The following is a 13,108-nucleotide window of genomic DNA, read 5'->3' on the forward strand; positions in this document are numbered from 1 at the left end:
ACTTTTTCAGTTACATTCTGTGTAAAGCTTTGATCTGCTTCCTAAATATTTGGAAGCACAGGTTAGATACAGGTGAGTTACATTATGAATCTCTGAGATGAGATGCTGATCCTGCACTGCTAATCTGCAAGTTGTTGCATGTATTGATTTTCTCCAGTTCAAGCTTGAACCTGATGCCATGACAGCAATTTTCTCCATTTTTTTGGGCACTAATATTCCTAATACTGAACATAGTAGTTGCTCTAAAACATACAGTCACACTGTTTTGTTTCTCTGATTGAGAAGAAGGCTGAATTTAAGTTACCCTTTCATTTACTAAGCTATCAGCAATTGAGCTCTTATTGGTTTCTCATCTTTCATGTTTTGTTTCTTTACCAAGTGGAGGAGTGCAGTCCACTCCAACCAGCTATAGTAAATCGTATGATCTCTGTGTGTGTGTAATAACTGGTTGTTAAGAGGAAAATGGGTCTGAAGTCCTAAGGCTACTTTCTGTGTTAAGTAGTTTTTAAGTACATGAATAAACATTTCGAGTGCTCATTTAAAAGGCTCATTGAAGTCATAAATTTAGTCACTAATTTACCGTTTGTGTTTCTAAGGCAGGGAGAGCTGTGTCAATACAGCGTTCAATGATTTGCTTTTTAATGATGTGCATTTGATTAATACATATCAAAGAAGAATTACTTTGAAATTATATTGAGGAAGCTTGATTTTTATTGGCATTTTCTTCTTTTTTTTAACCACTATAGGTTTTGATGGTGGGGCAGTGAAAGTTCATGGAGCAAAAGGATTGCCTCCTTCAAAGTTTTATAAGGTACTATCTTTTTATGTGGAGTTTAAAGTATTTTTGATTTTTTTTTTTGAGGGAGGTTTTCTACCAAAATCTACCACTTCTCTTGCCCTCAGAGTGAAAGAAAGAGGAGGGGAGAGGAAAAAACCATAAATCTTATTTGATAGGCAAAACCATTTAAATTTGTGTAACAGGCTTATCCACAAGTCTTCAGGCAAGACTGGCATAGTTCTTTTAGAGAATAATAGTAACTTCTAAAACATCTTAGACCACTAACACTTGCTGATTTTTTTTACTAGCCTGTTAATTTTTGTTGTGTTTCACTGTGAAAATTATCTGCCAGGTAGTTTTCAAAAGGTAAATAATGACGTAACTATATTTCTGTTCAAATAATGTATGTCTGAGCAGAATTTTTCTTTGAAATGTTACAGAAATAAAAAAGATCACAGTTTAAAAAACAGGTTTTATGTAAGATAGAGTTTCAGTAGAGACACAGTATTTCAAAGGTAAGTAATAATATCACCAAGTAGGTTTGTTTTTACCGAGTTGTGAAGTCAACAATAAGAGAGCTCTCTAAAGTCTCTGTAATTGAAGCATACTGACAGCAGCATTTTGGGAATCGAGTGGCAGACCACAGGTCACTTCTCATGCTCTTGGTTTTTCACTTCTGTCAACTTTATAGGAATCATGTTTGTATCAGCTTTATGGAAAGGGGCTTTGATATTTCAAAATTACTCTGTAACCTGAACACAACTTTTTCTAAACCTTTTCTTTTTTTGGGAAGTGGGAGCAGGCTGTCTGCAATTTCTGCGCAGTATTGTCTTGTTGCCTTTTTTCATTTCCTCAACATGTTAGTTACTAGTTCAAGAGTTCTAGTTACATAATACTGGAACAACAATTTTCCTCTATCTTGAGTGATCTGTCTGCATTATCTGCATCTGAGAATAACTATTTTAATTTGAAAACGTGTTTTTGTTGTATTTGAGACAACAACATAAATGTCTTAAAACTCAAATTATAAGCACATTGCTAAAAGATGGATTTTTGTGGAATTGACAGAAGGCAGTTTAGAAGTAACTTCTGAAAAGTGACATCGAATGAAGAATATACTTCTGCACAAAAAATCTGATTCCATCAAGCAAATGATAACTTTGCTAATGCTTTTAGTATTCCTGTAGTGAATAGTTGAATTTGATATGAACAGATACAGAAGAGAGGGAATGTGTGAAGCAGAAAATACTCTTTCTTTCTTGGACTTTGTGTGTGACTTGAAGCAGAATGGTTGCTGCTTCTCAACAGCTTCCTGAAACTGATGTGTTCAGTAGACTTGCCTTTCTGCAGTTTTCATTCTTGACTTCGTATTTCCATACTTCTGCATATCTAAAGGAAATAAGTGAGATTTGAGATTTCTTAGTTGTCGAACTATGAAATGAAATAAACAAAACAGAATGACAGTTTGGGATTTTACGTAGCAGTACAATAAAAACAAATTTTAATTTATTTATTGTTATGCCTTAAGTAGGACACTTGAAATTTAAGTGTTTAAGAGTATTTTTTTAAAATATATCCTCTGTATATTAAACAGTGTAATTATGTTCTGAAACACTTCAGACTTCCTGCAAAGTATTTTTTTTAGCTGTTGAATTGACTGTCAGTGATAAATGGATATATGGATAATTTTTATGAAATGAACTTTCTATGTTAGCTTGGCTAGGAAGTGACTGAATAGGCATAACAAGCTAGAAATACATGTGTTACACCTTATGGTATCTTTACAGTAAGCATAGGTGAAAAGAATTGCTGCATTAAATGTGAAATGTAGTAAAACAGTGATAAGAGATTGTGAGAGATGAGATAAATTTGAGAGGGAAAAAGAACTAAATTACCTGTGAAATAGCTTCACAAAAGAAGTTGCTGAAACACTGTGTTTTGCAACAGTGAAAAGTAAACTGAGTAAGGTGTTTGAAAATTGACTGTAGGAAAACCATTTCTGGTTGTAGAGAGTTATGCTGAGTGTGTGATTTCTTGTTTTGTTGTTCTGTTAGGTGACAAACTTTAAAAATGCTCATCCTTCTTAGATAGATCTTTTAAAGCTTTTCCACTATTTATGGCCATGCATTATGGTCATTACTTTCACTAGTTTAGTACTCTGTTCAGCAGCTATAGCACCAGAAGTCTAATAAAATGCATATTAGTCAAGTGTTTGCAGTGCATAGCATGTTCTTTTGTGTGTGTATTTGATAGTTTCCCATATTCTGGTGGGAAGCATGTTTGATCTGTTTCACTGGGATACATTACTCAGCTTTTCAGCTTCAATGTGTGCTATGTAACAAAGTATGTAAGTACAGGAGAATTTAAAGATGACAAGAACAACTATTTCAGTTTCAGGTTTGCAAATTTCAATCTGTTTCCTCTAATAGAATTTTTAATTTTAAATAATGAGGTAATTTTTGTGGTGATGATTTCTTGCTCTGTTCCAGTTCTGCTTAAGGTATGGGTAGTGATTGTCAGAGAGCATTCAGAGCATATCAGTACCGAATCCCATGTATTTCATAATCTCTTGTTTTTAGGTAAATGCCACTTACCTTGATGGTTTCAGAGCTACTGCTGTCTGTCCAGTGGGAGGTCCAAGGGCAGTACTAAAAGGAAAACGCACTGCGGAAAGTATTCTGCAAAGGTTAGTGTTTGAGTTTTGTGAGGTTGTTTCAAGTTTTTCTCTTCAGAGTTAATGAAAGTAGAACAGTGACATATGATGGCAACCATGTCAACCTTCTAACAACACTAAATGATGATAATCTTTCAGTTAGGAGGAACATTTCAAGACTTAAGTAGCCTGTTAATGAAATCTCCAATTCAGCTACATTTGGCAGAGGTAAAAAGAGTCTCAAATATTAAGGCTACATGGCTGGATAGCAGGGACAAGCTCAATTTATTAAGTGCCAAGAAGAAACCCAGGCAAAACTAATTTTCACTGACTTCACAGACCTTCTTTTCTTACAAAAAATCACAATGTTCTAAAATGTAGATAGTTTACCAAATCTGTGTTTTAAACAAGAGTATCTTAATACCTTGTTTGCTAGGAAAACTTTAGCATGGTAATTCTAAATCAGTTGTAGAATTGATACACTTCTAGTCATATTGCCATGCCAGTGTATTTGAGTGAGGAAGGATTTCTTTTAAATATAATTCCATATCTTCACAAAAGTCTCTGAGCATTTACTCCATGGAAGAGATATACTTTTTGCCATGTATCATATTAAACTTCACCCCCACCCTGTTACAGACTTATGCAGCAAGTATATTAGGATGGACACCTGTCAGAAGTGCATGGTTTACAGTGGACTTAGAGTGATTTAATGCTCATGTCCCCATGTACAATACTGTGATAAAGGAGGAGCTGTGTGACTTCCCTCAAGAAATAGCAGGTGATTGGGGATGCATAATTAAGGTATGGAATCCCTTTCCTCAGAGGTGTTCAAATGCTAGATGTGTTACATGTTCAGGGGCTACTGAGAAAATGAATTAAATTTTAAAAAAGAAGTCAAGAGATGTTAAATACACAGACTCAGAGGACTCCAAAAAGCAATCATTCAAAAAGCAATCATTCTGAAAGCTAAGTATAAAAAAAAAGTAGAATGGTGTATTTTCTTTCATGTTTTCTCTTAGACGTTATTTCAGACCAGACCATAACAGTCCTGCTGATTGAAGCAACTTGTACTGCTGCTGCCTCCATGACCATTAGAACATTAGTTCAGCCTGCTTACTGTGCTGTCCCAAGTGATCATCTGAAGAGGGCTGATGGGAGACAGGCAGTCTGGTTAACTGGCTTAATCAGTGGTCTCTATGCTATAAGATGTGCCTGGAGCAGCTATGGCTTGTTTTGTGCATTAAAGTTCACAAAATATCAGTTTTTTTAATAAATATATTTTCCCTCTAAAGAAAGTCTTAAACAGCTTCTATGTGTGGAATTGTTTATTCAGCATATTTGAAAGATTTTTGTATGGCAGCACAGATAAAGAATCATAGTATTTTGATCACTATCAGAGAATGCTCTATCAACATTCTAACTACATCTGACTATATCTAATACTAAACTGACTACATCTAATACTGACTGCATCTAGAACTGCATCTCCTAAGGAGATTTCAGTCTTTCTGCTAATTTCTTTTCCAGGAGAATGTTGTGAGGACATGGTCTTGCAGATATCCAGCTTCTAGTACATTCTAGTCCAGTAGTCTTATTTGCAATAAGTACAGAATTAAGGTGCTCAAATTTAAGGTGCTTCAGTTGTACAGGTGAAATTAATTGGCAGCTTAAGACATTAAGTCACTTTGCTTGCAATGTGACTTCTTGTAACTTCTCTCTTACATGCTTCTTTAATTGTTTGTTTGTTTTTGAATGCAAGGCAGTATGTCTGATGAAGTTGCTTTGAAGGAATCGTTGGTGTCCTTTTCATTTTTGATGATGACAAAGACAGATGAAAGGGCTAAAAATTACCCACAGAATGTATTTTGAACTCTAATATCTTGAACTGCAATGTTTATAGATACAGTAAATAACTTCTTACAGACATGGCTTGAAAATTTATGTACATTAAATCAAATATCTGTCTTTTTCTGGTTACCAAAATAAAGATGGCCACGTTTGTGGCACATGGGCCACCTTCATCTCTTTGCAACAAGTAGAAAATTACATTCTGTGTTTAAGTCCTCTGTGCTGCTTATTTTTTCAGATACTATGCTAACACTTACAACAACAATGACATTAACAATGCCTTCATAATGTTCTGCTGATGGAAAGTATTTTTCTCATCCTAACATAATTCAGATTTTTCAATTGAAAAAAGCTTTTACACTGATAAAAAGATGACAGATTAGGATAATTGGGAAATCAGTTTAGGTGCTTCAGAATTAAACTTCTTTTTCCGATCTGCAACATGTTAATAAGTTGGACTGGTTATAATAGCTGAATTCTTTTTCAGCTTTTTTCCAGTTTTTTTTTTTTCCTGTGGGTTTTGTTTGTTTGTTTTCATTTAGTTTAGAGTCCACATACTATTGGTTTCTTTTAAATTACAGGGGTCATTTTCAGTTTTGGTGCTTGAAGGTTGAGCTGGTTTTAGTAAGAGTTTTTGACAATGAGACATCTATTTAATCCAAATTTAGTATTTGTCAAAACCCAGAATTAATTTATGCCTCTCTTAAAGCAGTGTGTGGTTTTTGTGGTGTATAAAAGAAGGCAGTGTTCATCCCTCTTACTGATTGTGATTGGACAAATGTGGCACTCTTGATACAGTGTGCTTTTAGTGGAAATATCCTTATAGAGTTGGAGTGATTTCAGTGCCAGACTGGAAAGTTGTGAATAATGAAGAAATGTTCTCTTTAAAAATTTCAGACATTTGAGTTTTGTATTCATTAACCCCAAATATACACCCTGAAGATTTGAATAAAAGTTCCTTCTTCAGTTCAGTTTTTCTTTGTTGGTGCCTGTGGTGTAATGAAGTATTTTCATTTATTTATTGGTAGTTCATAATGCCTTATAGCAGAAACAAAGTTAAGAACTGAACTATCAGTATAAAAACCAGGGAGGCTGCAGATACTGTAATAACATTTCAGGCTGTATTTGTTTTAAAGATAGAGCTTGTTTTTGCCTGTCATCTTTCAAACCATTTGAATAAACAAAAGGCTCAACTTGAAACCTAGGGATAAATTCAGAGGCATAAAACTTCCTTGTTGGTAGTTGCTTGATTTGCAGTATTCAGATGTATTTGTTTAATGTAAAGTATTCATAGTCCAGTTTACATAACAGAGCTAATTTCTGTGTGGTCCACAGGGCTACTTCAGATAATCATTTTGAGGCAGCTTACTAATTAAAAAAATCATTTGTTGCAGGACTCGTCTCATTTTCAGTCAGCTTGGGTATGAAGATTACAGTGCAGTTAACATACAGGTTTTAGGGTCTGAAGATACATATGGACCTCATGCTAGAAGGAGTATAGATGGTGTAAGTATTCAGTGGAGTGTTCTTAAACTTTTTCTGACCTCTTTTAATCTCTTCATATTGTTATCTTTTCCACAACTTCAAAGAAAGTCACCACAATCTTGGGAATTTCGATCCATTATTCTGCAGAGAATTCAGTGTCAGAATTAACACTGACAAGGTCTTTGCAGTGTTGGATCTTCCAGAAACATTGATATGAAATCTTACAAAAATGTTGTTATAGTCTATTCTGATCTTGCTTGTCTAAAGAAATAACTTCTTACAAAAGTTATTATGATGGAGACTTAAATTGCATTAGATGTAACTTCTAACAGACCACGTTAAAGAGATTAGGGAGTCAGGAAATGGCATAATTATTGTTGCCAGCCAACTTTAAAACTATTTGTGGGCACCATTTGTGAAATTCTCTTCTCAACTAAGTAATTCTTCATCTACATAGTACATTAATTTGTAAGAATATGAATGATAGCTGTAGCTACTGCTGCTGTGATATCCATGGTCTGTTTACCCAATCTAGAATATGGAAATCCTTTTCTAAAGGGAGAGGACTGTAAATTTTGTCCTTGCTTACATGCACTTTAAATATTTAGACAGTTTAGTTTGTTCCAAGCCAGTAGCATTTAATTCTTCTTTGTCAGTGGTAGTCTTGCAAAACTCTTAAGGTACACGTGGCACAAGTCAGCTGAGAGTTTGATCTTAAGAGTGCCAACACTTCAGAGAGCTGAATGTTTATATGAAACAAGAACATAATGAGTAGAAGACAGCAAGCTTCTTACTGTAGAAATGAAATGTTCGTAGAAATTAGGCAAATTATGTTTGCAGCTGTTCATTTTAAAGCTTCAGTTTCATTCTGAATAGCAACAAGACGTGCTTCCTAAGGAATAAGCCTTATAATGTGGTCACTTTTCATTTTAGGCCCATAAACCCTCCAATGTTAAATGTGGTGCCTAGATTGCAGAATCAGAATTTTGAAGCATAGGGAACATATGTTCCATATGTTGAACTTGTCCATGTTCTGTTTGTACCAACTCTTTGTGATTATTGCATTGTAATATATTCTTCAATTAAATTGCTGCGTAGAAACTTTTCTCTCTCACTGTAGGGAATGAATAATGACCTGAAAAAGAGCAGTTTCTCCTTCTTTATTGTTCAGTTTTCCTTGTTTACAGAATTCATTGCATTAATTTTCCAAATGAGATTAACTGTTTGTATGAATTCCTGTATTTCCAGCCTCAACTCCCAGGTCCTTCACTGAAAGTGAATAGGCTGTTACTTCTATTGTGGTTTGCTTCCCATACATGCCTGGAGTGGGTTGTGAGAGCTAAGGCTGAAATACAAGAAGTGGCTATATCACCTTTGCTGGGTTCCTCCCAATAGTTTAGAAGAAACTAACCAGAAAGTCTTGATCTGAAATACAGCCACAGCAGCTTGAGAAAAATGAATGAGAAGTGGGATTTGCTGTTCCATTTAAAACACAAAGTTGTAGTATCCTAAGGAAAACATCTGCCTGTTGAGGCTTCAAGTAGAAAGCATGTAGGCTTTGAAACACTTTCCTACTGTATGTTTGCATACCAAACGGGACATGGCTATTTGGGTTGCAGTAAGAGGGCTCAAAATGAGAACTGTGTTATGTTAGGCAGCATATTAACACAAAAGGGAAGCAGTTCCTGCTTTGGAGGTTGTACCATCTAAATTTAAAGAGGAGAAGCAAATATGTATAAGAACAGAGGCAGGATAAGTTGAGCAGTATCTGAGGCTCAGTGTAGGTGTCTGGTGTAGCTGGACTGGGTGAAATCATTGTATATCTTAGACTTATCTAGGCCTTTATACTGTAGTCTGAGCTGCTGTGTAGAGTATTGACTCTGTGGGCAACTCAGAGTATCCTTGAGAAATCAAGGAATGCTTGACTCTTTTCTCAGCCTTCCCCACCTGTTTATGCAATTGTTTCTTGCTGATATCTTGCAGCCCAGCTCAAGCAAGAAAGGGACCTGAATCTACACTGGGTAACCCTAGTGGTAGTTAATTTTTAATACCTCCTGCTCTGTGTTTTTCTGTTGAGGAGGAAGAAGGGGTTATGACAGTGCCACTGTGTCAATGAGTTAATGGTTTAGAAATACTGGGTGTATTTCATGTGGAAAGTGTCTGAGGGCAGCCTATAAGGTATAAGTGTTTGCTGTAGAAAAACTTAGTCTGCTAGGTATTTAGTTTTCTACTTACCCTTTGCTAATCAATTTACAACACATTGTTATGAAGTGATAAAGTGTAACTTTGGTATGCCTTTTCTCCCCCCCAATTATGATACCATAAGAGAAATGTCTTTGAAATAGTCTATATAGCTAGTTTTGATACTGAATTCACAAACTCAGGACAGGATTGAGCTTGCTGTTTTCATAGACCATTGTCTCTTACCCCTTTGGGTGAAGAAGTAAACTTAGAACTTAGGGAACGTTGAAGACATGGTACAGTTTAGAACCAGGAGGCAAATGTGAATGCTGAAGTATGTTTTCCTCAATATTTCCTATTAAGGACTGTTTAGAGCAATTTAATGAAGCTGATGGTAGCTTTATGAACACTGAATGTTTTTTAAAAGAAAGTAAAACATTTGTTGAGTTTGTGGCGTGGTTGCATATTTTCTGTGTAGCAACAGGTTTTTTACAGCAATCTAGTGAAGCTTGTTTTCAGTTGGAAAGCTGATTGCTTCCTTATTTATAATATCTTGATCAGGACATCTGTTTCTGTATTCACAGAAGGAAATATCTGTACTTTTAGTGATACATGATCTGCTGGAGTAATATAACCTCTTCTGCTGTGGCTCTGATAAAGTTTTATTTTAGGCTTTGCTTACATGAGTATCAAGATAAAGTAATGTGAAACAAGTTTGCAGTATTTCCTACGTGGTAGTATTGTGGTAGATATGTTCCAGTCTGGGAGCTTGGAGGCTGACAAATGAACTGTGTGTCTCCCTGTGAGTATGGCTACACAGGGGTAGTTAAGACGAGATGAAAACAGTTACATTTATTGTCATGGTGCCTCTGAGTACCTTTCTTTGGATATGCTACTAGAATAGGAAGGAGAGAAAAGTCATTTTTCAACTTCATGAATATTTAGGACTTTGATTTAAATATACTAAAACAACTAGGCTCTTCATTATGGAATTTTTAGCTCAGCACCAGCTATAAAGTCAGAAAGTTTTTCCTCTTGGTGTAAGCTGGCAAAGTGAGCTTGTTTGCATTGGGATTTTGTTATGTACTTGAGTTGGAATAGAGGATTTAGTACTCTGTTAGCATAATGGTCTCTTTGGGATACTTTTAGAGTAGCCAGAATGCTTGTTGCAGAGTATTACATTTATGATAAACACCATTTCAGCAACTGCTACTAGGAAATAGATCCATGTTCCTGCATTGCTGAAGTTACTCAAATTCTTGAAGTTGGCTTAAGATTTTCTAATGTGGACATGTTCAGCAGTACTACTTTTGGGAAAAAAAAACTATTGTAGGCATACAGGAAATTGATGCTAATATGCAAGCTAGATCTCAGTATTTCAAAGGCTGTTACTCAATTTGCAGGTTTATGTAGTGTTTGTAAAGAATGCAGCTTTACAGAAATGTGGGCAGTTAATTAGCAGTAGAGTTAGGAGGTGATTTAAAAGACTGGCAGTTTAACAGTTCATATCCAGTGTTAACTCATCCAAAATTTGGTGCTCTGTAAAATGCTATTTCTTACCCCAGAGGAAGGAGGAACTCCTGTAGAGTCACGGCTCCATTCTTTTCATCTGACTAAAAATCTCCCATATTCCTTCTGCTCCACGTCTCAGCTGCTACATTTTGAAGTTGGGGGCTAGGGAATTCTAGCAGCATAGTTTCAGAAATGTCACTGGTTTATGTATTTGTAAAGAAATAGGGGTTTTGCTAACATCTGTTAAAATGTTACCAAGGAAGAAAAACAGTATTTTGAAATACTCTTTGTGATTTTTGTGCACAACTAGGAAGTTATTAAATGCTTCTGAAGTTTCTACATGTAAGGAAAAAAGTTGGAATAAACTAACATAGGTTATTTAGTCATGCATATTCATTTCCTGATACTCCAAGCATCTGACATAGATTCAGAAGGACTTGGAACTTCCAAAATCCAGCTGTTCCTTTCCAACAGGAAGATGTCCTCTGCAGTATCCTAACCAGCTATATGATCACTTTTGCTTTTACTTCTCTACATTTTTGATAGAACAGCTTCCAGATCTTCAACAGATTTTTAGAGGGCATTTAGAGACTGTTGCAGTAAGCACCAAGCATTTCCATTAGATTTAACTTGCATGCTGAACTACAGTGATTGTCTGAGGGCTAAACTGCCTCTGCTGTGAGGACAGGATGAGGGAGCTGGGGTTGTTCAGCCTGGGGAAGGGAAGATTCCAGAGAGACCTCATAGCTGCCTTTCAATACCTGAATGGTTACTATGAAAAGGCTGGAGAGGGACTTTTCCTAAGAGTGTCTAGATACAGGACAAGGGGGAATGGTTTTAAGCTGAGGGTGAGTAAGTTTAGACTGGATTTTAGGAAGAAGTTCTTCATTGTGAGGATGGTGGGACATTGGAATGGGCTGCCTCAGGAGGTTGTGGCTGCCTCCTCCCTGGGGGTGTTTAAGTCCAGGTTGGATAAAGCCTTGTGCAGCGGAGTCTAGTTGAGAGGCACAAAAGCTAATCTCATTTCTACTTTTTTGAAGCAGAGTCCTCGGGAAGCTGTTATTTGGCTTGCTGTGCACCATAAACAGAAAGAAGCTGTAGAAATCTTCTCCAGAGAGATAGCAGCAGCTGGAACTGGCATGGGTAAGTATTCACACCATCTTACAAGGATTCATTTTTAATTTTTTTTTCCTGAACATGACTAGAACCCAGGGAACTAATTGTGTTCAGTTTCATTGTGCTGTATATAGTGAGATCATACTTTTTTCAAAAGGTATCTGATGCAAAAGGGAGACCTCCAGACATGAAGAAAATGATAAAATGAAAGTTCTGGAACTCCATTTTTTTATTTCTTTGAGACTATCCTTTTGCTGCTCCTGCCCTGCCTTTTTTTCTGTTTCCTCACTTCTTTGTTTTCCTATCCATGGTTACACTGATGTGCAAAAGTTTGCTATTCTGTTTTAGCATGTTATTAAAACTGAGGAATGCCTGATTATGTCATCATAAAAGGCTATCTGGTTGATTAAACATGACTTCCCCTTGGTGAAACTGCGTTGGTTGCCCCCAGTGACCTTCTTATCCTTGATATGCCTAGAAGCAGCACCAAGGGTAAGTTGTTCCATAGCCTTTCCAGGGATGAAGGTGAGGCTGACTGGTCTGTAGTTACCTGGGCCCCCCTTCTTGTGTTTTTTTAAGACTGGAGTGACATTTCCTTTAGTCCTGAGGCACCTCTCCTTTTCCCCATCACTTAACAAAGATAATGAAGAGTGGTCTAGCAATGGCTTATGCCAGCTTCCTCAGTACTTGTGGGTGCATCCCATCAGGACCCATGGATTTATGGATGTCCAGGTCGCTCAACTGATCCCTAGCCCAGGGCTCATCAACCAAAGCAAACTCCTACTTTATCCTGACTTGCTCTAGTGCCTCAGTGGTCTGCAACTCCTGAGGTCAATCTCCAGCAATATAGACAGACAAAGAAAACATTCAGTAGCTCTGCCTTGTTTGTGTCCTTTGTCATCAGGGCACCCACTACATTTAGCAGTGGACCTACATTGACCCTAATGGGTGTTAATGGACACAGGTTTGTATCTCCAAATTCTTAATCTGTTCCTCTTCTTGCATAAAGCAACTGGCGTGCATTTAAACTTTGTTTGAAGTCTGAAAGTGCTATGTTTATTAAGGTTTTATTTCCCTTTCTTTATTGTTCTTCATCATCAAAAAATCTTTGCTACCTGGGTTGGGTGAATTATGTCCAGTACTGAAATTGAGTTACCAGAATATGTCTTAATGTGGCTAGCAAGCTTACAGTTCATGTTATTAGAGCTCTTTCTGATGAAACAGATACATTCCTGTGAAGAATCAGGCAGTCTCTGTGGACAATGCTGAGGGTGCTGGTTTTGTTTCCTAAAGGAACAGCTTAAACTTTTTCTAACATCCTGTAACATGTATTCCTAAAAGGAAAAATAAGTCTGCTTCAATTCGTAGAACTGCTGCTAATGAGCAGCAATGGGAAAGAGCCTGTTTCTGGAGTCACACACCAGATTTGTATTCCACAGTGAAAATGTTATTACATACTGTCCAGTTAACTGTATAGTTAGTGTTGAAGTAATTGTGTTGATGCAGTGCATTTATTTTGTCTTTTTAAAATT

General features: G+C 36.5%; 1 protein-coding gene across 6 annotated transcripts in view; it reads left to right on the forward strand.

Moving 5' to 3' along the window:
* LOC135178116 (uncharacterized) overlaps window positions 1-13,108 on the forward strand; it is a 52,962-nt gene that overhangs the window by 18,464 nt on the left and 21,390 nt on the right. For 5 of the 6 annotated variants that reach the window (XR_010303361.1, XM_064148689.1, XM_064148692.1 and 2 more), the window contains 4 exons: window positions 747-811; window positions 3,358-3,464; window positions 6,677-6,788; window positions 11,501-11,603. Coding sequence is in view for 5 of the 6 variants with exons in the window: in XM_064148689.1 (XP_064004759.1) it covers window positions 747-811; window positions 3,358-3,464; window positions 6,677-6,788; window positions 11,501-11,603 (387 nt within the window). In the remaining variant the exon portion in view is untranslated. The remainder of the gene's footprint in view (window positions 1-746; window positions 812-3,357; window positions 3,465-6,676; window positions 6,789-11,500; window positions 11,604-13,108) is intronic. The other variant, XM_064148690.1, reaches the window with a different exon arrangement.

This window comes from Pogoniulus pusillus, chromosome 9, assembly GCF_015220805.1.
Source record: "Pogoniulus pusillus isolate bPogPus1 chromosome 9, bPogPus1.pri, whole genome shotgun sequence".
Lineage (NCBI taxonomy): Eukaryota > Metazoa > Chordata > Aves > Piciformes > Lybiidae > Pogoniulus > Pogoniulus pusillus.